Here is a 27,124-nt window from a genome sequence, read left to right on the forward strand (position 1 = left end):
CCAATGGTGTGAACAGCACTTCGATGAAGATTAGGAGTTTGCAACATTGATATTGGATCCGCTCGGAAAGAAAGAAGACACTGCCAGGCTGGAGTAAACGTACCTACACCGGTGGCTGTGTTGTATTTAATGACAGGAGAGCTGGCACTGCCGCTGTCGGTGGTGCAGGTAACTTGAAATGCAAAGGCTGAAGAGAAAAGCGACAGATATGATGAGAGAAGGGCCCAATGGAAGAGAACCAGTGAGCTTCACAATAAGACAGGCCCAGCCAGAGGTCAAAGAACAACCATATAAGCATACTTTTATCAGAGGTGCGTGGGATGTGCAGAGAGCTGTGGAAGCCGCTGTAGATGCGCAGGTTGTTCTCGGTTAGGCTGTATTCTCTAAGAGGCCCATTCAAAGAGAAAGAGCCACTCCAGTCCACAAACACTGTGGTAATGTTACTGTGCACCACAAATGGCTCTTTATATTGAGGAGCTACAAAGAAACCGCAAGAGAGGGTTTGATTTAGCTGCCATCATTTTTTTTAAAGAATGTTGGTAAAAGGAATGACTTTCTAATTTGTTAGCAACATATAATCAGGGCCATACAAGAGTCCCAAAGAGAGCCCTTACATTCTTTGAGCGTGGTGATGGAGATCCAGTCGGACGCAGTGCTGCCCATGTTATTGTAAGACACTACACACAGCTCATAGTTGGCATAGGGCTGTAGGCCAGTGATGTTGAAGCTCTGCCTCATTCCAAAGAACTTGATCTCCACAGGGCCGACGACACAGGTTACAGGGACAGGCTGCAGCGGCTGAGGACAGGACGATCGCACGTGGAGCTCACAGCTACAGAGATGAAAGTGAAAGGGACAAAGATTTATGCTACAGTAATACCTTTACCACCACCATTCAAACGTTTGGGGTCAGTATGATTTCTTTTAAAATAAATGAACAATATTTATTAGCAAGGACAGATTCAACTGATTAAAAGGGACAGGAAAGACTTGAATACTGTAACAAGAAAGGTTTCCACAAAATATTTAGCAGCACAACTGTTTTCAATTTACATAATAATAAAAAAAAAGTTTCTAATGGCTAGTAGTAATGGCTTCTAAAAATTCAGCTTTGCTGTAATATTTTTTTTTTTTGGATTTACTTTTTAAAATATATTCAAAAAGAAAACCAATTTTGTAATATTACAGTTTGACTTTATTTTGATTAAATAAATGCAGCATTGGTGAGCATAAAAAATTACTTTCATAAATATTTTTTAATACTGATCTCCTTTGAAAATTTTGAATGGTAGTGTACATACAAAGTTTTAATAGAGGTGGAAAAAGAAATGTCAAGCAAATATCAATACTTAGAAATTACATTCATATTTTGTGATTTCAGAAATGTAATAGTCATATCTTAATGGGGAAGTGGGTAATTTACATGCTGCTAGTGGCACCAAATGGATTTTCAGGAGTAATTGAATGTTTATTCATGTTTAATCTGCTTATCAAATTAGGCAAAATACATATTTTCTGAGAGATCTGCACCTTTCAATGATGCCATTGGGCTGGAGAGGCATGTCCCACTCCACCAGAGCTGAGCGGGAGGTGAGGGCGACGAGACGTGGCAGGGGCTGCTGGTCTGGGGCAGAGGCCCGGGTGCGGAGCTCACCAAAGGGACCTCGGCTGCAGCACAGGAAACAGGTGCAGGCCTCCACACCTACAGAATACACAGTGAAGGGCCTAAGACCGTGGAGAGTTTGCTGGTGGGACGTCCCCTCAGACAGCTGCAGGCACACATATGAAAGCGTTAGTTCCAGTTTTCTACTATAAATTCTAATAATCTAAATCCTGTTGCTTATATGTAGTTGGTATATGTATATGTAAGAATACATATATTGTACGTGATTTACCAGCTGGTATGAGTCTTTGTTTTGTGCGAAGACTCTGTAGAGGCTGATAATGCCATTTGGCTTGGTGGGTGGGCTGATATCCACCACAGCTGAGGTGGCGTGGATGTGCAAGAATTTAGGTGGGCTTAACCCCTCTGGAGGAGCTGGACCTGTGCGACCTTGAGCCCAGGGGCTACCAGCACGACCTGCTGAGTTTACAGCCCACACCTAGATGATGCAAATTAAACAATACACGAAATCAGGTATTTAATTACACACACACACACACACACACACACACACATATATATATATATATGAACATCTAAAATAATTATTATTACACAGTAATAATTACTTGATTATTATAAGTAGTTATTATTAATATGGTTATAAAAATACATTTTTATTAATATTATTATTATTATAACAGTACACATAGATTCAAACTACTTCACAGGTCAGAATGTGCAAAAACATCATGAAAAATAACAGTAAAAGCATAAAATAAAAACGAGTAAGTAGGGAAAATGGATATAATGACAAAAAAAAAATGAAAAGAAAATGAAAATAATGAAAAACTAACTTACTAAAAAAAAAAAAAAACCATTATTAAATATTAAAGGGCAAACTCTGCACTTACAAGACAGCCTTTTAATAAAACTTGGTTGTCTTTGTAGTAGAAATGTGTTTTCATTTATTTATTTTTTTAATCAGTGCTATATGAAAAATTGAAAACGGGGCTTTGGCATATTCCATTTTGCTAGAAACTTCAACACTCATAATGCACTTTTGATTTTGGAATCACCCCTCTGTTGCTGTTGTACACATTGTTCATACTACTGACATAAAGCTGGCTGAAAAAATATCAATATATTTCACAACAATTTTGCATTTATGAAAGCTTCTTCTCTTTTTTACTACTTGCTAGACCACAGCTCTAACATGTACTGTAGCATCATTTTTTCTGTGCTGTCTAACTCACTACCTTTTTTTTTGAGACCCACTGGTATAGATATGCACGAGAAAAGAAAGGAAATTTAGTGTGCAAAGCTACAGGTGTAAGTGTACCAAGACACCTGTGGTCTCTCTCACACCTGCAGGGCAGATACAAGACTGGATCTGATACCGACACCGGCTCTGAAATGGCCCAGCAGACAGAATATAGACTCGGCACCATCCTCCTCTTAAAGTGGAGTCACCTTCACCTGATGAACCCACCTGGCGCCTGAAACTACCCATTCAACTACTTTGAGGAGTCAGTAGTCTTGCACTTTCAAAGCCCTGCTGTCATTAATAGCCAAAACATCAGCATCCATTACAGCCTGAATCTACATGAAAATTAAATTTCACCTTCATCAAGGAGTAAATGAACACATGGAAAGGTTGAAGTAATCTTATTTACTAGACGAGCTATTTGTATAATTACACAGAAAGAGTAGGTAAAGGTCAGCTGGGGTCGCTATTTGCATGAGTAAGTAATTTGTAGATCGTCAGTTATAATAGCAGCGGCAGATGGATGTTCCTGTGGATAGGGTTAAATTAGCCTTAATAATAGGCAATTACACCATGATCAATCCAGATGATAGATCTAAGTGGCAATACGCATGGACTGCACGAGACACCGGCAGATTTCACATTCCCATCCAAACCCGTTCCACTGCCAAAGTGACGACTAGACGTGTCGAAGCGCAAAGGGGGTGACAGAGGTATTGCAGGTTGACAGAAGAGAAAGAGGGCGGTCATGAAAACAGCCTCTTGTCACCCAAAGAGAGAAAAGGTCACGTTGGCAGTAAGACAGTGAGCAAGAAAGAGTGACAGTTGGCTTGTGCCGAAAAGTGTCGTTATAAATGAGCACGGGACAAAGAAATGTGATAACCTTAATTTCTCACTGATAAATCATGCCGACTGCCGGATAGGAATTTTGAGAAAAGAGATATGGGCGCAACGTTTTAAAGTGGAGTCAGCCAGGACATCCTCATGCCCTTGTATGCGGTGCAGACTTTTTATTGCCACCGAAGCACTTGAATACAGAGCTGTAATTAACATGGGAAAATAAAACTATTTCATGAGCGAGCTCTAATGGATGTGGGTGTACACCACTAGGACTGAATCTGCCCGGAGACAGGTCCTCATTGGCTGTGGCCACGCCCCCAGACATGGACACAGGGCCAAGAGTTCCCTTTTCTGTTATGAGCACTAGGCTAATTAAGATTTGACATAAAAGTGTCAATAAAATATGTAGCCTCTTAACATGGGATGGGTTTGATTTCACAGGGACACATGCCCTTGTGTGAGAACAAGTAAAATGAAATGCACTGAATGGTCAACAAATGGCAATTTATACTATTAAATAAGCAGATATAGACATAAGTTCAATGACGCATCCAGTTTAGTTAGCAACCTCCTCGGGGAAAGCCAATAGGTATTAAAAGGTCTTTTCAATACTTGTACATTTGGGAGGCCTAACAACTAATTCAATGGCTTCGATCGTAGTCATCAGCATTCAGCCAGGCCCAGATTAATGGCCCTGTCGCTTGTCCGTCATCACTCAGCTCCGCCCGCCAGCTGTCATAAATTACCGCTCATAAATAAGATGGAACAATCAGGCAAACTCTACCAATTCAGTCCTGATCAGACCACGCCTCTCAGGCCTGACAGTCAAATGCTAATGTTATTTTGCTCCAAAGGCTAGGCTGTCAATTAAGAAAGGTCTCGTAAGGCAATGGCGATGTGATGAATATAGTGAGTTAGATTAAATGCCTGTCTATGTGAATGAGAGAGTAGAGCAGAACATTAAACAGAACAGCAACAGATAATCATGCTAATTAATATATTCCTTGAGGACAAGTTTATATGGCAAATTTAATCATGTTTATTTGCATGATTATGCTAAAATATTATGTATCATAAGAATAAAGTAGGCTAGAGGGATGATTTTATATTCAGGATGCATCATGATTCTGAAATAAGGAGTGTAAAATCCATCTGAATGAAATGAGAAACAGCGGTGTGACCTGGTATTCGTAGGCTGTGTAGGGCAGGAGTTTGTCATCATGGCAGGAGTTTGAGGAGTTGCGGTAGACCAGTGTTGTTACAGATCGGCTTTCCTTGTCTAAAGCGTGTTTTCGGTATAGCTCGTAGTGCAAAAGTTTCCCATTTGGCTCAGCTGGAGGAGACCAGGACAGCAGAAAGACTGTCTGTATGCCCTTAGGGTTAGTTTGCAGCTCCAGCAGCGGGGCAGGTTGTCCAGCAGGAGGCGACTCAAGGGTCTGTATTGAAGACCAGTCACTAGCAGCGCAGCCTAACAGGGTGCAGGCCTCCACTCTTACCTCATACCTACAAATATTCACAAATAATTAATAAAAATGAATATTAAATAAATAATATTTAAAAGCAAAGAATAACAATAGGTAAAAAAAATTATATGGCATATATGTAAATCAATAATACATTATGGCAAATATATATATAATATTCAAAATCACTTTCCCCCCTCATAATATCAATGTACAATGCTTTTTTTTTTATCAGTAGCATTTTTTTCTTTTATTGGATTTTGAATATTTACGAATATAAACAATGTTTGTGCTTATTCTAGTAAAACGTGCTGTTATTTATCAACAGTATACACAATGGACAGTTTTCTCCTTCAGAAGGTCACCAGCAATGGAATGAAGGAGGAAAGTGAGAGAAGAGAAGAGAGCAGGAGAATAAAGGCAAGGTCGTCTGAAAGAGGCAATGAGTGGCGAGTTGATAATGTTGATGAACCATTATCATCACCCCACTTATCTGGATTTTCACTTCAACATACGTATACAGCTCCAGACTTTAGTCATCCCTCATTTGAGTGCCTCCTCCATCTGACCGTCTTTGTCCATGCCAAGGATGGAAACATTAGAAAAGGCTCAAGGTTGACTCCCTCGCTCTCTAAGATTCTCTCTCTCCTTTTCTTCCTTCTCTCATTTGGTTTTATCAATGTGTCTGTCTTTAGCTGGTTAGACTTTTTCTGCTGCTGCACTAATTGAGATAAAGATTTGCAGCTAGATGTATTTAACAGGTATTAATTAATGAAAATGGCTACTTACAATTGTATTTAAAGACTCTTTAAGTATTCTGTTAGTTGTTTATTTTTCTATCTTCAGCCACAAATGTTAGGGTTTGCCTTACAATATACCATGCATGCCCAAATTCACTTCCCCCGAGTAAACAGTGTTATTGTTGCTTGTTTGTATTTTACCTGGAGTAGGGCTTTAATGCAGTAAGGGAGAAACTTTGGCTCTGAAACGCACTGTGGTGTGAAGCGAAAATGAAGTTTTTCACATCAGGCTCAGCCGGGTCCCGTTTGTAAAGCGAGTAGTTGATGATGACCCCATTAGGTCGTGCAGGGGAGTCCCACTGTACCATAATGCTGAATGGCCCCATAGCCTGCAGTCTGGGGGGAGCCACTCCAGAGGGCGCCGAAGGCTGCGTCCTGGCCACAGTTGGCAGACTGGTAGTGGCTCCTTGACTGTTATTGGCAGTGATGGTGTAGCTGTACGTGATGCTTGGAAGTAAGGTGAAGTCATGGTAACGGGTGTCCATGCCAGTGTAAATGAGGCTCCCATTTCGACGGAGCTCGTATCCTATGATTACTCCATTGGGCTGGATGGGCTCTCTCCATGTGACCTCAACCGATTCAGAGCCAGTGACTTTTAGAGATGGAGCGGGCATCCCTGAGGGTGGTGCTTCTCTTGTCAGTACTGAAGTTGGTGAACTGGCAGTGCAGCCACCATTGGTGCAAGCCATCAAGATTAGGATGTAGGAAACATGTGGCTGTAGATCCAAAACCTGTGCACTTAGCCTTTTCCCTCGGTAGACCTCCTCATCTTCAATTTTGAGAATATACACCACAGTCTCACCATTCTGGATGGATGGAACAGACCATGACACATTAAGTGAATAGGAAGTGACATTAGACACCCTAGGTGGCTCTACGTTGGCAGGGGCAGCTTCTAAAGTCCTGATCTGCATAGGCTCACTGGTAACACACCCAGCAACGGTGCAGGCAATAACTGCATAACTATAGAGAGTGTATGCAGTTAAATCCACATCAGTGTAGTTGAACACACTTGAGTCGAAGCTGAAATGGAAACCAACGTTGTCCCTCTGAATCCTGTAGGTCAGAAGAACACCATTGGGCTCCAAAGGAGGCGTCCAAGCTATGAAGACTTCATTAGGCTTGCCCTCTACATGACTGACAGCCGGAGGAGCCAATCCTCTAGGAGGAGCTTGTTTGGTTTGAACTGTGAGCCACGGGCTACTGGTATATCCTGCCGCATTTGATACACGCACTCGAAACTTGTACCTGCTCCAGGGCAGAAGGCCAGACATATTATAGGAGAAGCTGTTAGCCTGGGTGTCATTCTGGATGAACACAATCTTGGCTTTCATTGAGTCATCTTCATCATTCCGTACCCTACCGTCCTCTAGACTTACAGCCAGAACCTGGTACTGCAGGATCCTGCCGTTGGGGTGGGCAGGTGGAGACCAGCAGAGCTCCAAGCTGCGGGATTGGACCTGCTGTACCGTAGGAGCTGGTTGAGAGGACGGGGCGGCCTCCTCGGTGGTTATGCGTTGAGGTGCAGTCCTTGTACAGCCCGCTTTGGTGCAAGCTTCAAGAACGAGCGTGTACACAGTGTAGGGTTCCAGACGGCGGAACAGGAATTGACGTGCAAGCCCACTGAACTCCAAGTTTTCCTCATTGAAGATATTGTACATCTGTGGAAATAAATATGTTACATGATGGTATGATTGCAATATCACTCTGCCATCTGCCATCATTGAAAGGAGCATACTTTGATGACTCCATTTGGAGAGGCTGGTTCAGCCCAGTGTAGCAGCAGTGCTCGGCCATGTTCTCTCTTCTCCACGCTGAAGTTAGCCAGGCCACTTGGAGAGGCTTCAAGGGTCTGAACAGTGGTCCAAGGACTAGCCACCTGACCTGCTCCGTTAACTGCTTCTACACGCACATTATATGTGGTGTATGGCTCCAACCCAAACACATGAGCCTGACAAATGCTACCCTACAACACAACAGACACAAATATAGTTAACATATGTTATATACAGAGAGTATGGAAAAGCATCAACCTCCTTTAATATAATCAAATTGTGTTGCTTTGCAGCCTGAAATGAAGAAGATGGACAGTTTTTGTTTTATCCAGCTGTATTTACTCAGTGCAACTTATAAAATCCAAGTCAAAGACCAACATGTTAGGAAAAAAACAAACACTGAATCACGGAGTTGGAAAAAGGATCAACCCTCTCCTAAAAATGACTTGTAAACTCAATCAGGTGTAGCTAATGACCTTCTCAATGGCACACAAAGCTATTTGACTTTCAGCTGTGTTCAAGGGCTTTCCTGGAGCATTTAAGTCCATGGCAGTGCAACTGAAGCAAACTATGGGTGGCAAGGCACTGTCAAAATGGTTGGCAGGGCTCTGTGGACAGGCACAACTTTATCCCAGTGATTATTTTCTATACCCACAGTACATAGCCATATTAGCATTATTATTTATCAAATTAAGTAATAAACAAAAAATACAACTTAATGAAAGAATCTTTTTCTGCATTAATGCATTATTATCTACATAAAACATCACGTAATGTATATATCAATAGATGCATTTTATAAATTTTTCATGAATGCAGTACTCATGAATAGATCAAGAATGCAAAGGTGGACAAAACAAAACAAAAGCTTTTAAAATCACTATAAAAAGCCTAATCTGAAATTATACTTAAAGGAATGCAACACTGTCAGCAGCATCCATGGCAAATTTTTGTTTTGTAAATAGATGTTTGCTTTTTAAGCAGCAGAATTATTCATTCCTTGAAAATAAAATTTCATTTGACCAGAAAAAAAACCACATAGTTTTCACCATCAGCAATAAAACTACAGACCCATCTCTACTATCCCCAAGCAGATTTTTACACCCCAGTCCATTACATTGCTGGGAGGCATCGAAGCATTTAAAACACTACCTTTTTATGTGGTTGAAAAATTGAAAACATTTGGACTATAAACCAGCAAACATATGCACACTGTCAATAGAGACAGCTGCTTCATTTCACTTTATTTCAGTACAGAGACCATATCCTGCCCCTAGATGGCAATGCTATCAAACACTTTCTTAAACACAGGCACCCAGACATTAACAACCGGGCACTCCCTCATCCAGGATACTCAAGGCAGCCATTAAAAAGCAACTAAGAGAATTGATTTTTGTTGTAGATTTCCAAATAAATGTTTATGGCACAGATCCCTAAAATGAGAAGTGTTTAAGTTTTGATTAAGAGAATTGGTTATGCTGCCTTTTGGGATCCACCATACATCAAATTCTCAACATTACAGAATTATACATCTTATTTCTTTAATTTCTTAGTCAGGTATGATATAAAACACACACTTTAAATTCGAAATAATACAAACAATATACTAAGATCCATTGCATATGAATCTAAACGTGTACACCTCTATATGGAATACAAAAGCAGCCAGTCTTCTGGACAAAAGCACTGAATGCAGACTTGCTGTAATTGAGGCAAAGAGGCCTCACTGTTTTAAACATTAAAGAGGTTTCAGAGTCAGAAGCATATGTAACGTTAGCTCAGGGAATCAGTCATTTGTAAAGGGGAAAGAAGTCTTTTAAAGCCCCTTTTCTTTCCTCTTCTCCTCTTTCAAATGAGCACAGGTCTCCCTTGTCTCATCAGCTGCGCACATATGTGTTATTTCCTGTGACAGCGCTGGGGGCTGCTTGGGCCAGGGGATGATTTTAATTAAGAATAACCATGTGGATTTGTCACAACAATTATGCTGATTAGATGAAAGTGTAGATTCCTGACCCTTCAAAGGTGTGGTACTGCTTCATTTGCATACAGTAGACATACTGTCCCGGGCTGCCACTGCTGACTTCAGCCTGAGCTGGATTTTATTAGTATCACGCTAAACAGCTACAGGGCCCAGGAAATGCCTCATCAAAAAACATCAAATGGAGCCTTTGGTCATGTTTTAAGTAACCCACACTCAAACTCTGTCAGAAATGTATGAGAATTTTAGGCAGATTAAATGATGCACTGATGCATTTTGTTGTAAGCATTATCATTCATCTCTGAATATCCCTGAATGTCTAACATTTATTTTTTCATACACACAAAGATGATTGAATAAAATGCAAATTCTTCTCTACACTGACATTTTATAACCATCTGAAGGAAAGATATTCATGGTGCACATTCCCTGTGCTATTAACAGACTGTTCATCCAGTAATTAAAATTCTGTCTTCTGTGGAATACAAAAGGAGGTATTTTAAAGAATGTTTCAAATTTTGTCCACACATTGAAAGTCAATGGGATCCAAAATAACATTAAACTCCACTGACTTTCATTGAATGAACAAATGTAATTTCAATCTTTTGTGTTATGCAGAACAAAGGAAGTCATACAGTAAATTGTGAGTAAATGATGACAACATTTTCAGCTTTGGTGAACTATCCCTTTAATACTAAAACCGCCCCATTGCTCTCATTCCTGCCAGGCAGCACCTTAGTTTAACTGTTGAGAAAGTCTACAGACTTCAGCGCATTTCAAAGAATTTTTCCATTTGTTCTGCCGTACTAAACACTGACAACCAGTTCCTGAGATGCCTTGACATTATTGAATATTTGTGGTTTAGATGTAAATTCCTGTTCAAGCCAAACCTCAATCAGATGGAGGGCTCTTGAATCACTGAGCTGTTCTGGTGTCTGATGAAGGAAACCCCTCGTGTGCAAACGCACACATACAGAATGGGATGAAAGTACCGTTTACCTCCTCTGAATGTGGCTGAGTATGTATGACAATCAGGACTGTGAATGATGGAAGCTGTTTTCAGAAATGAAAGCACACACAGTCAAGTGTGCCACTAACTTAAGCTCTCCAAATAAGAAATTCGATTTAACAGGCTCTCTCAGAGTGTTTACTTAGTACTACAATTTGAAAGCAGATTCTAGACAATGTAATGGCAGACTAAAGCTTTTTCAGTGTACCGTTTGGTTAACTGTCAATTCAATATCTTCTATATTATAGAATAAAATAAATAATAATTATTTAAAAATAAAACATTATAAAAATATTATATTATTTAAATATTTTGTATATATTATATCAAAAGTTTAAGTGACACCTATTAACATTTTTGAATCTTTCAGCTACACAAATAAAATACTCAGAAGTGTGTCAACAGCCTGGTCTGAAACTATGAATGAGATTAAAGTTTGTGAAAGCTCAGAGGAATCCACTATCAGAATCCACAGACCATCGGGAGCTCCCCTATGTGTGTCCTTTCAGCAAATGAGTACAGGTTCAACCAGGGCCCAAACGAGTTGCTCGCGGTTCTGCTCGGATCATTCTGCTCCACTTTGTGTGAGTCTACACAAAGACATGGTCCAACGCGCCATCATCATGTTTATGCACTCTTCACTGTGTTCTTAATGATAAACTAACAGATTGTAAACATGCTGCCAGAGTTTCAACCCACCCTCTTTTTTTTCTGTGCATTTTTTAAACAATGTCCTTCATGTTAGAGTGGTTACAGGCAGCAGAAGGACATCATTAGAGCCATGGTTAAACTGTAATTTACACCATTAGGAAGGCAGGAGCAATTTTTATTGCCTAGTAAATTTCAGCTCTGAAATATTTGGACCATATGGCTCAATTTGTGTAATAACCTTAATTCCGTGCACCTTTCAGGTCCGCCTGCATCTCCGCTTGCCACTCCGACAGAGTCAGGCTTCTGTGCGCAAAAGGCAAAGCGTCTATAGAGCAGCGGTGGAGATTAATAAGGTGTCACGTCCTGTTTGGGTGAAGGCATTGGAACAGCAGCCAGATGGTATCTCTGCAAATGACTGTCAGGGGTCCTGATCTAATCAATAGGATGTATTAATACATCTCCCATCGCTGGGGTTCTCATGGGGATGCTGAGCAACATCTGGAAAGATCAGGAGGGGGTTAGAGAGAGAGTAAGAGAGGCAGAGAGAGTGGTGGAAGCTACGTACAGAAAGCAGAGGAAAAAGGTGATAGCGTTAGGAGGAAGAGAAAGTATGAAAAAAAAAAAGGAAGAGAGCAAGGGATGGAACAGGTCTGGTCCTGGCTGTGACTGGGCCTGCCTAATCTCTCATGTAGGCTTGATAAGTGTTCAGTAATGAGGGGCGTCTGCACACATGGTGAGGGAGGAAGCTTTTGGCGGCTCAGACAGCCTGTGCTCTGTAGCCTCATTCAGTCCCGCCGCCATGACGTCCAAATTAATCACACGCACTGGCACGAGGTACGGCACACGGCACAGCCAGGGATCAATAGCAGCCCCACCCACCCACCAACAAAAAAAAAAAAGGGGATGGCCATGCTTAGACCACAAAAGACCACAAGCTCTACTCTCTGCTAAAGCGCTTCTAAGCAGCATCACACCATCTGCTCCACGATCTGACTCTCCTCCACATACTATGTGTCTAAGCAATGGTTTCTAAATCAAAATCAAATACGAAACATCTAGCACAAACTCTTTGGATTGATTGGTTAACTACAGCATGTTTACCTGACAGGATTTAACAATATGTATAACGACCCATATGTTTTTGCGTTTGCATTTGGTTTTAAGACATATTTAAAAAAAATACTATTTAGCATATTCGAGTGTTGCTATCATTAAGACTAAAAATCTATAAAAATCTTTTCTGGTAATTTAAATGAAGCAGAAATAAAATAAAACCTAAATAACCTATTAGATGTAAAATAAGAAATAATTTAGGAACTAACAGAAATATGTTTAGTTTGAAGTACTAACATTTCTAAAACAAACTCAAATTATAAAACCTGTATATATATATATATATATATATATATATATATATATATATATATATATATATATATATATATATATATATATATATATATAAATGTGTGTGTGTGTGTGTGTCTATAAACATTACAATATAATATAAAACATTACAATATACAATTTCTGTAATCTATATAGCCTACCAGCCAACAGTTTGTGAACAGTAAGATTTTTAATGTTTTTAAAGAAGTCTCTTCTACTCACCAAGCCTGCATTTATTTGATCCAAGGTACAACAAAAGCAGTAATATTGTGAAATATTTTTTTTACTAACTCAAATAACTTTTCTATTTTTATGGTATTTCTGAGATCAAAGGTGAATTTCCAGCATCATTCATTACTCCAGTCTTCAGTGTCACATCCTTCAGAAATCATTCTGATAATGCTGATTTGCTGATTATCAATATTTGAAACATATCAGTAAACGTTTTCAGTATTTTTTGATGAAAAGAAGGATCCAAAGATTAGTATTTATGTGAAATAAAAAGCTTTTGTAACATTATACACTATACCATTCAAAAGCTTACAGTCAGTATTTTTTTTTTCGAAAATAAATTATAGAAATAATTTTATTTAGCAAGGAATCTTCTATCCTGTTTTTTTTTTTTTTTTATCTATATTTATTCACACCAGCTCTTGAAAACCTCTATGTGAACACATTTGACCGAAAAAGTGCGGGGGACGGATTTCCGTGATATTACAAGTGGGGGGACACATCCCCCACATCTCCTGCATAATCTATGCCCCTGATTATCTTATTTTACCGTGCAATACCGCAGTTTTTTTTTTATTGTTATGAAAAATAATTAATAAAAAAGTTGCTCACTGGCTCTGAATACACATACAAACAGTAGAGTACTTTTAAATGAAAAAAGTGCACAATACACTTACTTTTGAATGTATTATTAGTTTTGTGCCTAACAATACGATTAATTGCGATTAATCACAGACAAGGGCGTAACTTTGGGTCTACCATTGGGGGGGTTAAACTCGCGGCATATTTATTAATGAATTTATTTGTTGAATAATTTTCTTGTGTAAAAGATAACATGCTAATTTGCATAATTTAATTATGCAACCCCCCCCCCCCCCCCCCCCCCAAAACGTGTGACTGTATTGGAGCAAACAGCAACTTAAGTTACAATTCAGTGACATTGGTTCTACACGGTCCCTGGCCCCCTCTGGCTTTACCTCATAGGACACTGGCAAACAAACATCTAGCCAGCCAACTCCAGTCAACAAAACAAATCATCAGCTAACTCAGTGTTTCTCAAACTTTTTCTGCCATTCCCCACTTCGGAGATAGGAAAGGGTTCCGAGCCCCACCTGTCCCCAATCACCCCAACAAAATGTTAATAAACTAGGCTTAAAGTTTAACTGTTAAAATGTGTTTTATCAACATCACAATTTAAAAACTGAACATCAAATAATAGCATTAAAAACTTTCAAATAGAGAAAATTAAAGTGGAATTATATTATCACTTTGCATGAAATAAGACTCAAAAGATAAAAAAAAAATTGTGTTTGCATTTAGCCTCTGATAACATCAAATTCAGAAACTGAGAAAAAATATGGACTAACGTTAATGTTAGTTTAGCTTTGATTCATTTTGTCACTTTGCAAACTCCATGCAAAAAGAAAAAAAAAAAAAAAATCTCAAATTGAGCCGGAGGTGGTAAATTCCTAATAATGTACGTATTTCTTTTTTAGGTATTTTAATAAGATAGATGCGTTGTGCATACAGCTCAACTAACGCGATCGTTATAAAAGGTGTTTGAACAACAAAACGCATCCACTTGCACATATTTCACAATCGGAATATCAGATATATCCTGCTATAGCTAACAAATTTGTGAAATTTTGAATAAAAAAGGAAATAAAAGCAGATCAACAGTCATTCAGCGCCATTATGGCTGCGTCGTGACAAGCAATGAATGACGCGTCTCCATGGGAACCATAGTGATACTACGATCGATAACGGTCGCCTTGAAAAACTTTTAAACTTACTGTGAAAAGGTTAAGTAAGGCTTACATTTAAATTTGTCTTTGTTTTCTTTTGAGTGTATGGTCAATAAATAAAGGAATTAAAAAGATGGGCACAAAACCTGTTTGTCATGTCTCTATTTCCCACACTTTGAGAAACGCTGAACTAACTTAACAGATACCTCCGTTTGGTCAGGATTTTTCTTTTGTTTTTTTTGGCTGGTGTCGACAAACAATGAAAAATCGTTATCTGGCTGCCTTTCAGTGTAATTTTCATCTTTCTGTCAGCTTTCTACAACCATTCATCCCAGCGACTGCGCAAAATAGTGAACAAACTTGGTAGAGAAAGCTCGTTGGGTAATACCAAGTAATCGGTGCGGTGGGCGGGGGGTACATTACAGATTATTTAAAATATGATACTATCTTTCTTGCTGGCAAATGAAATTAATAAAGAAAACGAACAAAAGTATTCATTATGAATATTTCATATTTATTTTAATCTGAATGATGTGATGATGTTGGGGGGGTTATATTAGCTGGATCAGATTTTTTGGGGGGGTCATGACCCCCGTAACCCCCGTGCAAATTACGCACATGATCACAGACAATCATGCGATTAATCGCGATAAAAAAAAAATCATTGCCCATCACTATATATATATATATATATATATATATATATGATGGGCAATATATATATATATATATATATATATATATATATATATATATATATATATATATATATATATAGTGATGGGCAATGATTTTTTTTTATATATATATAAATAAAATATATATATATATATATATATATATATAATAAACAAAAGGCTATCTAAATATCAATTACAAAACAAACAAACAACAACTGTGTATTCTGCTGATGTAAATAAGTAACTAAGAAAAAGTTATCCAATCTTGGAAGCATCAGCGGGAATTAGTGAAAACTGTTTAAATATTGGAATTAGTTAATGATAAAATACATTTAATAAATAATAAAACATATATGTTTTATTTATATTCTTAAATTGTTTAAATAAACAATGTTTATATAATTTCTATCTATAGAATTTAATATAGATATAGATATAAACTATACAACTATATATAAAAATTGTTTAAACAATGTTTAATATATAATATAACATGATATAATAATATGTATCATATTTAATGTTATATATACATGTACCTAACAATCCTTCATTCTCAGACATGAAAACAACTTTACTTCACCAGAGAACATTAACCTGTAGCCACTCAACAGTTGGCAACAGCTAAATCAATATGATGCCCCACTGCAGGCCAAGTATTGACATGGCAGCGGACAGCTGATATAGCACAAAGTCAGTGTCCAAAAAAAGATTTTGCAGGATCGATGGATTATAAATGTAGCCAGGAGAAATTGCACTAATGCCCACACTACAATTTCCACATGGCAGCTGTTATGCGATTGGGCAGTGTCTTCAGCAGATGACCATGGAAAAACTCAGAGCAGTATGGGTGAAAGAAACTTTATATTGTAAACTCCTTAATTTACATTACAAACAATTAGCCTGGTTCTATCTTCTAAAAATCAAAAACTGAATATACTAGTGCAATTTCTCAAGCAGCTTCAATAAGTAACGCAACATAATATTTATTCCCAAAATGTATTCTTATAAAATTTACATTATACATTAAATACTTTATAAAAATAAATGTTTTAACCATAAGTTCTATAAAAATGAAAAAAAAAGGTACAATTTGCAAAATGATAAATTTGCATCAGCCATTAGATGGCAAGGGTCATAACTCAAGAGGGCTGAGGACACGTGGAAAATTAATTACAAGCTGATTAACTGCAATCTGACGTCACACTTCACCACTGAAGCCGACCTCTGGAGGTCAAGAAAACCTGAAAGGACTGCCAAGAGAATAGAAGCGGAACTGTAAATTACTCTTGGAGAAAAGAGGGGTGCTGATAAAAGGCCTATCCTGGATGACGTTCATTAATTGCTATCAAAATAATTAATTTGTCTATTAAGCAGGCATCTATCTGGTGCTCTGTGGGAGAAGCTGAAATCCTCAGTGGGTTCTGGATTTTTTCCCCTATGGTGTTGTTGCTATCAGGGGGCAAGCTGGCTCTGTTCACACTTGTTTTAAACAGGAGCTCAAGCTGAAGCCTTCAATTTGGCCATGATGCAGTTGTGAGCATCTGCGAGGAAAGCAGCACACTATTTTTATAGGCGGCTACTTTTATAGGTGAAGACATCAGCGGATGAGGAATCGGTTTAAACATGCGAGCAATGGGCTGATCGCTGATTAATGATCTCAGACAGATGCTGATTCTGGAGACTGGAAATTTCAGGAGCTGAAGCTGAACTTAGAACTAGAAGCAGTTGCAGACAAAAACAACAACGGGTCAATGCATACTCAAAGTAGGCTCAAAATAACTCTAAACTATAAATCTAACAATACTTAACTTTAAAATTAACTATAATTTCAGTTCAAGATTGTAGGATTTTCCTTGCATTTTGTCAAGCATTTTAAATGTTTATGATTTCTGTAATATCTTTTTTTATTTTAAGCTTACATTACGCTTATCAAAACTGCATTTACATGATCAAAACTATACTATAACAGCAATATTGTAAAGCATTTTTACAATTTAAAATAAATGTCATCTATTTTAATATCTTTAAAAACATTTTTTGTCATCCTAGAATGACAAAGCAGTAATAGGGTCACATTATCACGTAAATCAACTCATTTAAATCATTTAAATCATTTAAAAAAAACAAACTTTGAAACAATAGTCTATACAATTTATTCATTAAATATTGTATGTTAATATTTGTTTTGTGTAATATATTGTTTTGTGTTTCATTATTAATAAACTTTTAGTGAAGAGTCTACAATAGGTAGATGTGATTGCCATTATCTCATTTATTGTGACAAAATGACTACAGCTTTTAATGTGTTTAATAACTCCTTGTGTTCTTTGATGTTATGATGTTATCACAGATACCCGTTTCTTTAATTCTGGTTTCTGTCAAATAATGGGGAAAAAAGTGTTGCCTTTTTATTAATTTGATAGATTGGTGTAAAATCTTTTTTTGCGGGTGCTATTTCATGGAACATTACTCTAACTTCTCACAGAATGTATCAAATTGATGGGTGAAATGATTGTTACCAGAACTGTAAGAGCAGTAACAGTTGTGGAGTTGAACGTAGGATCATTGGGTAGTTTCTGGTACACCACTCTGTACTTGGAGATCACTCCGTTTGGGATGCTAGGCTGGGTCCAGCTCAGCAGAAGAGAGTAGGCACTGGCAGGGCGGGCCGAGGGGGCGTCCATTCCCTGCGGTTCTGCCTCTAGAGTTCGGATGGAGGACCAGGAACTGGAGGCAGAGCCTTTAGAGTTGTCTGCGGTGACTTTGTATTCATATTCACTGAACGGTAAAAGGGAATCTGAGGCATCAATGAATTCTAGGGGACCTTCTGTCCAGATGAACACCAGCAGCTCCTCCTGAGTTCCAGTTGGCCGTCTGGAAGAGACAGAATTATGATTACATGAAAAAAACAGAAATCCTTCATATAATAAAAGACAGGAAAAACATGAAAAAAGACACAAAAAACATGAAAAAAGACACAAAGTATCTTCTTTAAAGACCCTTCAAATGTGGTTGCAGTTAAAAATGAGGCCCCAAAACAAACAAATAGTGGGGGGGCAGAGGAAGGATGCAGAGATGAGGAAGAGCACATAGAGAAGCATGAGGAGCAGGGGAAGAACGCTGGGCTTTGCTCAAGCTTCGTTAATTCCTCCACATTAGAGGCCTGGCTTCCATGCTGCTGAAGAAAATGACATTCACTACAATAATGTGGCCCCTGCCGGCCCCACTCGCACCGCAACGGCCTAATCTCACCCACTGCATTAAAATAAAGCCAAACAGAGTCTAGCAGGGGAGAGGAACGTCTCACACCATGGCGCTAAACTACAGCACACAGCTGTGATCAGCGGTCTTTTCCACACACATACAGACACTGCATCTGGAACACAAGATGTCTTTTTTTCCATTTACTTTTCTTCCATTGGTTAATAAAATGTAGGTAAAAAGTTTTTTTTTTTTTTTATATATATATTTTTTTAAAACTTCCCACTATGAATTTTTCAAATGAAATGGCAAATGTTTGCTGCTGTGTCTTTTAACAGACATCCACTTCATATCTGAAATGAGAATCAGGACTTCTTCACTAACACAATACTTTAAAATACTTATAACTCTTTCATAACACCAGGCACGTGCACAGGTGGGGCTCAACCTGTGCAGAACACATGCCCCTTTTTCCCTTACACTCTGAAGTGCCCTTTTTTGTGGTGTTTTTTTGTCTTTTTTTATGTCTCTCAATACATCAATGCTATTAATCACCCTTTACGTCTGTCTGTTTTACAAATATTTAGCTAATGAAACATCAAATACAGCTTGTGACTAATATCTTGTTGGACCCATTCAGACTGTCAGTTAAACCTCATAACTCCACCCCCTCTGTCTTCATTGAATGAACTGAAGCTCCCACGCCCTGCACAGCAGCTGAACGAAGTCTTGCAATGGTAAAGATCTTCTTGTTTGAATAAGTACAGTGTTTTAATTACATAATGAACACTATGTCCATAAAGGCTCATATATGAGGTATTTGAGGTCTGAGACAGGTGGGACTGGAGAAAGAGGGCTAGCATTTGCCATAGTCATAGCCAATAGCCTAACAGTTACACTTAAATAGCCTGTGCATACAGACAGCAGCCTAGCAATTCATCTTTAATTAAATGAGATTTTGGCCTAACGTATTTTGCAACAGGAAAAACTGAGCACCCATACAGCTACAAGCTTTGTAACATGTTGATTAAAAGGTGTTTTAATGACGGATGAAATGCACATTGTTATTAATAGGAAATAAATCTAAAGCTTTTGAGACTATTATTTTATTATTTAAAAATTATATCTATTATATCTGTTATTTCATTTAATTTGTCATTAAGATGTGACCAATTAAAAAAAAAAAAAAAAAGGTCTGTGCACGGCCCTGCATAACGCTAGGATTCATCGGACAGACACGTAGAGCAGCAGGTGCTACACACAGCCAGGAAGAGTTTTCCAACATTTTAAAATTAAATATCTATCCTATCTATCCTATACTTTCCTCCAGATGAGGTCAAAAATCCAGAGACATTTTAGCTGATTACTTCCAATTCAATCTATTTGCATATCAATAAATCAAACTCTTTTATTTTAAAACATCAACAAGAATTTGATTTATCATGATATGACCCATTTCAGAAGTCCAACATCTTGAGGCTGTAACAATATAAGGAGTTAAAACTTCATCAATGCTTTTATTGTCTCACCAACATTTGCAGCAACTGAATGCATGCAATATGAACATAATGTATTCATAGGAACTGATTTACAATAATTCTGTACAGCAGCCAAGGACTATCCCAGGTGGGATTCTCCTGTGTAATACAAGTTAAACGCGTGGAGGACAAACATCCCTGAGGAGGGGACACACTTCACAATCTCAGATAACCTCCAGTGAGCTGAATACATACACAATAGCACATTAAACCGATTACATTTAGCACAGTGCTGATCACCGGTATTAAGATGAGCAGATAAAATAATACACCAAGTCCTTTAAGCCACGAGTGAATTCTCTGCCCCCTGAATGTGATGTATTTGCCAGAGTTTATCCCGCTCCCAAATCAGGGCTTAGATGAAATCCAGTCATGCGTTTGTCAGAATGTACCGGCATCTGTGACTATGCTAATGGTATTTTCTTAAGATTTATGCAGGCTTAGACTGATCTGACCTGGCATATAAATGACACTGGTCAACAAGCCACATTGCCCTTGACTAAAATCTTACCCTGTTGCTAACACACACACACAATCATACTCGCATAGAAGCTGTAAACACTGTTTTTGCTGCCATCCAAGAGTGAAAACACTGGGAAGACATCTCAATATATGGTCTAATCCGATCATTGTCTGGAATCCTTCAAGTCAAATCTGAATGGTTTAAATTGGTTTAACAATGGTTTAACAATGTGCAGCAATAAAGGTTCAAACACGGCTGGCTGTGTTGTTTGTGAACATAAGGGCAATGATGGCAGTGTAATGATAGAGTTAGCTACTCCCCGGCGCATTGCTCTCCGTTCTCCTTGAAGAATTCTTCTGTAACAGCAGAGTAAAGCATTCTGATGTGATCGTGCCATGTCAGTCTTAGCTTTATTTCCTCTGTGCGGGGTGCATCATGACATTCTGTTTCATATTGCTCTCAAACTGTTCTGAATGTGCCTGGAATAATCAAAGTCAGCAGGGCAATGTCATCTTCCATTTAGAGCTGCCGATCAGCCTCGCTCTCTCCCTCTTGTTTGCACTCAGATACCATAGTCACTGATATCCACATAAGCACTCCACACTCCATTCAGCATTTTCCTGCTGTCAGTTAGACAGGAAGTAGAGAGGAAATGTTGAAAAGTGTAACCAGCAGTGATTGGCCTGTTCATCTCAAGGTCACAGCATAATTACTGTTTGTGTTCGACTACGTTTCTGGCTTTCCTTTCAAACATGCCCTGACATGGACTCACATGTACACACATTTATCCCCATGCAAGCTCTGCTCTGACATTAGTCTGACAGCATCTCTGTATGGAAGTGCATTTGCAGAGATTGAGAGAGGAGTGCTAATAAATAGTACTGGGTATCATGTCCACAGAGCCATAATATGTCTTTAAATGTCCTTATGCTGATGGATCCAACTTTATTCAAATACTGACAACTAGATGTCATGCTAATATAGCATACTTTGAATATTCTATTCTTATTCTGATGATTCTTGATTCGAGTCTGTTTTTCCCCCTCATTGACATTTCTGTAGCTCAAAAAGTACAGCATGGTACTAGTAGCACCAAAGTTATGGGATCAATTGCCAGACAATGTGTGAATGGAAATGCTGAATTATCAGTGAACATTTCTGTGCCAAATGTCCCTTTCCAAATGTCTTGCACAAAGCTTTTGAACCTAGTGGTTCATGATGGAACTGCAGGGAACTTTTAAGATTGGGACAGAAACCGCAATGCTATACGAAAATACGGTATATAAAATTATCAAAAATGTATTTAATTTTTTAATTCATCATTGTAATATTTAAAATAAAACAATACATATTAAATTCTATTCTGATTTATACAAAAATAAGTCATTAAATGTTTCAGTTATTATATTTATTTATACCATGGTCTGTCTGAATACACTACTCTGATTGGCTGACAGTTATCCATTAAAACCGTTTACTGCACAGGTAGTTCCAAGTCAATCACCGTTCTATATTAATGCGTTGCTTTCATTGATGCATACACACAAAGAGAGAGAGAGAGAGAGAGAGAGAGAGAGAGAGAGAGAGAGAGAGAGAGAGAGAGAGAGAGATGACAGTTGTGTGTGTGAATTACCTGCATCTGCATATCTCTCTACAAACAATGAACCTGTATTAATTTACACACAAAAACTTTCATCTCTCTCTCTCTCTCTCTCGATCGATAATTAATTCAAATAAATGCTATAATTCATTCCAATAAATGTGGGCTTACTGCACTTAATTATCTTTTTATCCGATTTGAATCGGGCAAAATTATAGAGCTTACGAGCCATACCTGATGAAAATAACTCTAATTTTTACCCTTCTGGTCAAATATTGTGCTGCAAACATCATTAATAGTATTAAGTTGTTAATGCTGGCAAATGACCATAGTATAAGCTTTGTGTCCCCTGGTTCTTGGCCTCCAATGCATTATCCCATACTTCGATGTTGCAATTTTCAAAATCAGGGGATGATACAGTAAGTAAATATTTAGGCTGTACAGATTAAGTTAACAAAATAACCCTGTTCTAGGAAACAGACAACAATGGGTACTGAGGCACAATTCTACAGCCTATCAGACAAAAATTCTGATGACCGAGTGTGTAGAATGATCAAATGAGTCTTATGTTGTGCAGTGAGCAGTATGGTATGAGATGCCAGGATGTTTTGTTGTTCGTATGTGAGAGTGAGTGCTCTGTACCTGTATATGAAGTAGCTAGTGATGAGGCCATTGGGTTTGTTTGGTGAACTCCAGCGGACCTCGATAATGGCCGCACCGGCAGCTGTGACAACTGGAGGGTCCTGAGCTAACGGAGCAGCTTCCGAGGTCCGAACAGACACCCCCTGTCCTACACCACAACCATCTGCACATACAAATATTTAAATTAAACCATCTGATACATAACTAAAATCACAACTAATACAACATATTTAAACAGAGAGAAAGGACAAATTGTAAATATGTTTCCTTGACCCCCCCCCCCCTTATTTTAGGTACTGTTTTAAATACATTAAGTATTTACAAAATATTTAAATAAAAATTGTTAACAGTGAAATTTCAACAAAGTTGACTCAAACAATCTGACTGTTTTAGACTTGAAATGAGATCTATGCCCCTAATCACATCTTCAGTTTCTGTTTTCTATATTTTCTTCTTTCATCCATCTTTTATTTGACTATTTTCTTAAGGTTGGTACCTGGCTGACAGGCCTGTACTTGAATGTGGTAAATGGTGTAGGGGTCCAATCCTTGCAGTAACAGGAAGTGCTCTGGTCCAGCAGGGCGGATGAGGGGCCGCTCAGTGCCTGCATTGAGCAGGACATTATATTCCAAAGGGGCACTTGAATTATATACACCTTAAAAGGAAAACAGAAATATAAAGTATATTTACTTGCTTTTATTAACTGATATCCAATCTTATCTCATTATAAGCAGAAACGTGACACCAGGGTTGCCAGGTTTTCACAGCAAAACCTGCCCAATTGCTACTCAAAACTAGCCCAAAACGAGCTCAATCACTTTTCAGGGGCGATAAAATATTTGTTTTTATTTGCTGGGGTTCCCCAGGTAAAATGTAATTGCAGGGTTAATATGTTATTGGGGTCGCTTCAACTCACGGACATAAAAAACATCCTGTGGCAACGGTGTAAAAGTAGCAGACTACAGAAAACCGCAGACTTGGCAACACAAATGCAACCATTTACTAAACCAATAACTAAACTGACATGCTAAGTGAAAAGATTAGTGCCAATCCACCAAGAAACCAACACACACTCAGCTCACCCAGTCCACAATCACAATATACGAAGAGCTGTATGTACTCGTAATACAGTGCAAGTACTGACATACAGTGGATCTGACACTTTAGGAAGCTTTGCCCTTGATACGAAATCCTACTGGGCAAGCAAGCACTTCCCCCGTTCCGTCTATCCCACCACTGTCCAAAACACACAGACACGCACACAGTCTTCAGTAATGCATTTGAACTAAAGAATGTAGAGTCTCGGCATCCACGCTTTGTTAATATTCCCATCACTAGCGCATTTCATAATTTACGGCAACTGGAGGCTGATAGGTTATTCAACATTTATGAGACCCAAGATGTATTCAGAATGGGCTGATTATCTTTACAAATGAAAAAGTTAAATTATTCAACTTCCTTCATTGCGTCTCCCTGAGCAGATGTAGTCTTTTGCCTTAGACACAAAAACCCGCTGGAATTAGACGGCGCTTTGATCAAAGCTTCCGGCCTGAGAAGTTCAATCGTACAGGTCCCTAAGTTCTATTATTTACAACTAATCACTGACTTTGGAGTTTTTGCACTTTCAACTTGAATGAGAGTCTAATAAGAAATAATGGCACAAAGGAAAAGAAAAGGAACATGCTATCAGATCTGATCCATCAAGCACAGGTGCAGCTTTAAACCGTGCCCGTATCTGCATTCGGACTAAACCAAGTGTGAGATATTGTAGTTTGAAGCCATAGATTTTTGCTCGCCTCTCTCGTAATGTAAAGTCAATAAAAGATCTGGTGTATGTAAATGTTTTCTTTGGGTATCAGGGCTGTTTAAGGGCTCTTATGGTGTAATTGAGGTTGTTTAGGGGGATCCTCTCAAAGAAGAAAGGCATAATGGGGCAATAATAGCAAAAGATGGACCATCTGAGGCAGACAATCAGGACTGCTTGAATGTAGTCTGTGAAATAACTCTTGAGTGTGCGAATATGCACGCACACGCTTTAACACTCACTCACCCACCCACCCATACCTTCTTAAGGGAAAACAAATAAAGAGCATGCAAATTCGCTTTGGACACATGACCAGATGAACACATAGACAGATCTGACATGCAAAGGGTAGATGCTGCACATATGTGCTCTCTTGCATATACGTGCAGCGGGTGGGCTGGATAGATGCTGCAAGCACGTATAAGAGCAGTCTGGGGTGCTTGAGTCTTTGAACTACCTAACGCATTCTCATCCCATGGCGTCATATACTGACCCTCTTGACATTTCGTCAACATCCTACGCATATGGCACCCTCTAGCGTCAATATTAGAAGCAGATTATCGGTTAAGGTTAGGGTTAGGGTTAGGGTTAGACCGCTAGGAGGCGCCTGCTAGGCCCATTTTTATCTGCTTCTAATATTGACGCTAGAGGGTGCCATGTGCGTAGGATGTTGACGAAATGTCAAAAGGGTCAGTATATGATGCCTTGGGATGAGAACGGTCTGAACTACCTCATCTAATACCACAGGGTGAAAGAGAGAAGAGAGAGAATTTGCATTTGCTCTCCATGTGGGAGAATGTTCAGTCCACATGCACATTGGGATGTGCAGATGTTCCTGAAATATCATTAATCTTCATTGCTCAAAATTTGAAGGAATATTAGCTGTGGTTATAGAACTGTTATATAAACGTTTTACAAAATAACCAAGGCATTTCAAGAATACCTTTTATTTTGTGGAAAACACAGTGATCAAAATTAGAGAACACTAACCACTGTAGCATGATAGAACATTACACTTCCTACTAATTTCTGACAGCTATTACCCTCCAAATTTTTTGTTGTAGAGGCCCTTGATTTGAGTGCCTTCAGCACATCTGCGGCTAGTTTCTCATGTGCTGGTGTGATACTGGTCCACTCTTCTTCCAGGCTCTTCCATAGTGTAGTGGGTTTCTTAGCCATAACTTTGTTGCCAAAGATTTTCAGTTGGGTTTAGATCAGGACTCTGAGCTGGCCATTTCATTATTTTAATGTTTTCATCTTCAAGGAACTGCTTTACCCATTTTGCATTGTGACAGTGGACACGGTCTCGCATGAAAATTGCAGGCTGACTGTGAGATGCTTGCAGGGAATGAACTGCATGTTGCTGAAGGAGGTTCTGATAAACATTTGCATTCACCCTGCCGCGTACTGTAGCTCTATAAGAGGCCCAGCTCCTGCTGCACAACATTCCCCAAATCATGATACTTCCTCATCCACCTTCCACTGATTTCTTTACACACTTGGGGTTCATTCTTTCCACATACTGTAAGTGTACATACTCTTTCCTCTATGCTCTATGTGTGGTGACTTATCCATTCAGTTAATCCACAACCAAAAAGGCTGGAATGTCACTAAATACATATACAGTTAACAAGTAAAGAAACCTATGTGTGCTGTCATTTGAGTGGGTGCACCAACATGCATGTGATCAGCATTGGTACACACCATCCAATACCTGAAATTCACCTCAACTCCACAGCAACAGCGGAATGAATGGGACAGGATTGGACAGTGATGGGAGAACACACGCAGGTGAAGGGCAAGCGCATCTCAAACAACTCTCCCCTAAATCACACTAGGTAGGAAAAGCTGTCACTTAGGTTTGAATGTTAATTGATTGGTGGGACCCATCTACGTCCGTCCCGCCCTGATGCATGTACACTACGATCATGTTAAATTACACATACCGCCACTCGTAAATCCCTGCCTGTGTGCCTTCACTCTCGCAGGCCCGAGCAGGGATAAATCAGCCTTGCATGAGTACGAAATAGAGAGGCTACACAGCGCATTAGGTTGTAAACATTACCTGGGGGTGACCAGGCAACAAAGATGGAGCGAGGGCCATGGAGGCTGACATTATACGGAGGAGGAATCCTTTCCGGGGAGGAGACAGGGGTCTGAATGACGTATCGATCACTGAGAGTGCTCCCGCCGCTGGTGTTGCCCTCCAGCTCGTACACATATCTGTGAAGCAAAGATGGATAGGAGATGAATAAGTCAACTGCGAAACTAAATTATGCTATTAGCTTAAAATTCTCCTGTCACAGAAGTGAAATTTGCCTCTGTTTCAACGATTCTCCGTTTCAGGTGGGAGACAATGCTACGTTCAATTATTCATTGTGTGTGAGAGAGGCAGGTGCATTGACTCTGCCATTAAGCCATGTCTTTCACAGAGGATGTGTG

The 27,124-nt window shown here is 38.9% G+C and overlaps 1 protein-coding gene across 1 annotated transcript in view; it reads right to left on the reverse strand.

Annotated features, from left to right (window-relative positions):
* Window positions 1–27,124, reverse strand: part of LOC132111610 (usherin-like) — a 234,161-nt gene that overhangs the window by 3,713 nt on the left and 203,324 nt on the right. The window contains exons 58-69 of the mRNA XM_059519061.1: window positions 26,748–26,905; window positions 23,375–23,533; window positions 22,879–23,041; window positions 17,954–18,308; window positions 7,712–7,939; window positions 6,115–7,634; window positions 4,892–5,213; window positions 1,896–2,102; window positions 1,531–1,769; window positions 615–832; window positions 301–477; window positions 104–187 (exon numbers count right to left, since the gene is read on the reverse strand). Coding sequence (XP_059375044.1) covers window positions 104–187; window positions 301–477; window positions 615–832; window positions 1,531–1,769; window positions 1,896–2,102; window positions 4,892–5,213; window positions 6,115–7,634; window positions 7,712–7,939; window positions 17,954–18,308; window positions 22,879–23,041; window positions 23,375–23,533; window positions 26,748–26,905 — 3,830 coding nt within the window. The remainder of the gene's footprint in view (window positions 1–103; window positions 188–300; window positions 478–614; window positions 833–1,530; window positions 1,770–1,895; window positions 2,103–4,891; window positions 5,214–6,114; window positions 7,635–7,711; window positions 7,940–17,953; window positions 18,309–22,878; window positions 23,042–23,374; window positions 23,534–26,747; window positions 26,906–27,124) is intronic.

The sequence above is a fragment of the Carassius carassius genome, chromosome 31 (genome assembly GCF_963082965.1).
Source record: "Carassius carassius chromosome 31, fCarCar2.1, whole genome shotgun sequence".
Taxonomy (NCBI): domain Eukaryota; kingdom Metazoa; phylum Chordata; class Actinopteri; order Cypriniformes; family Cyprinidae; genus Carassius; species Carassius carassius.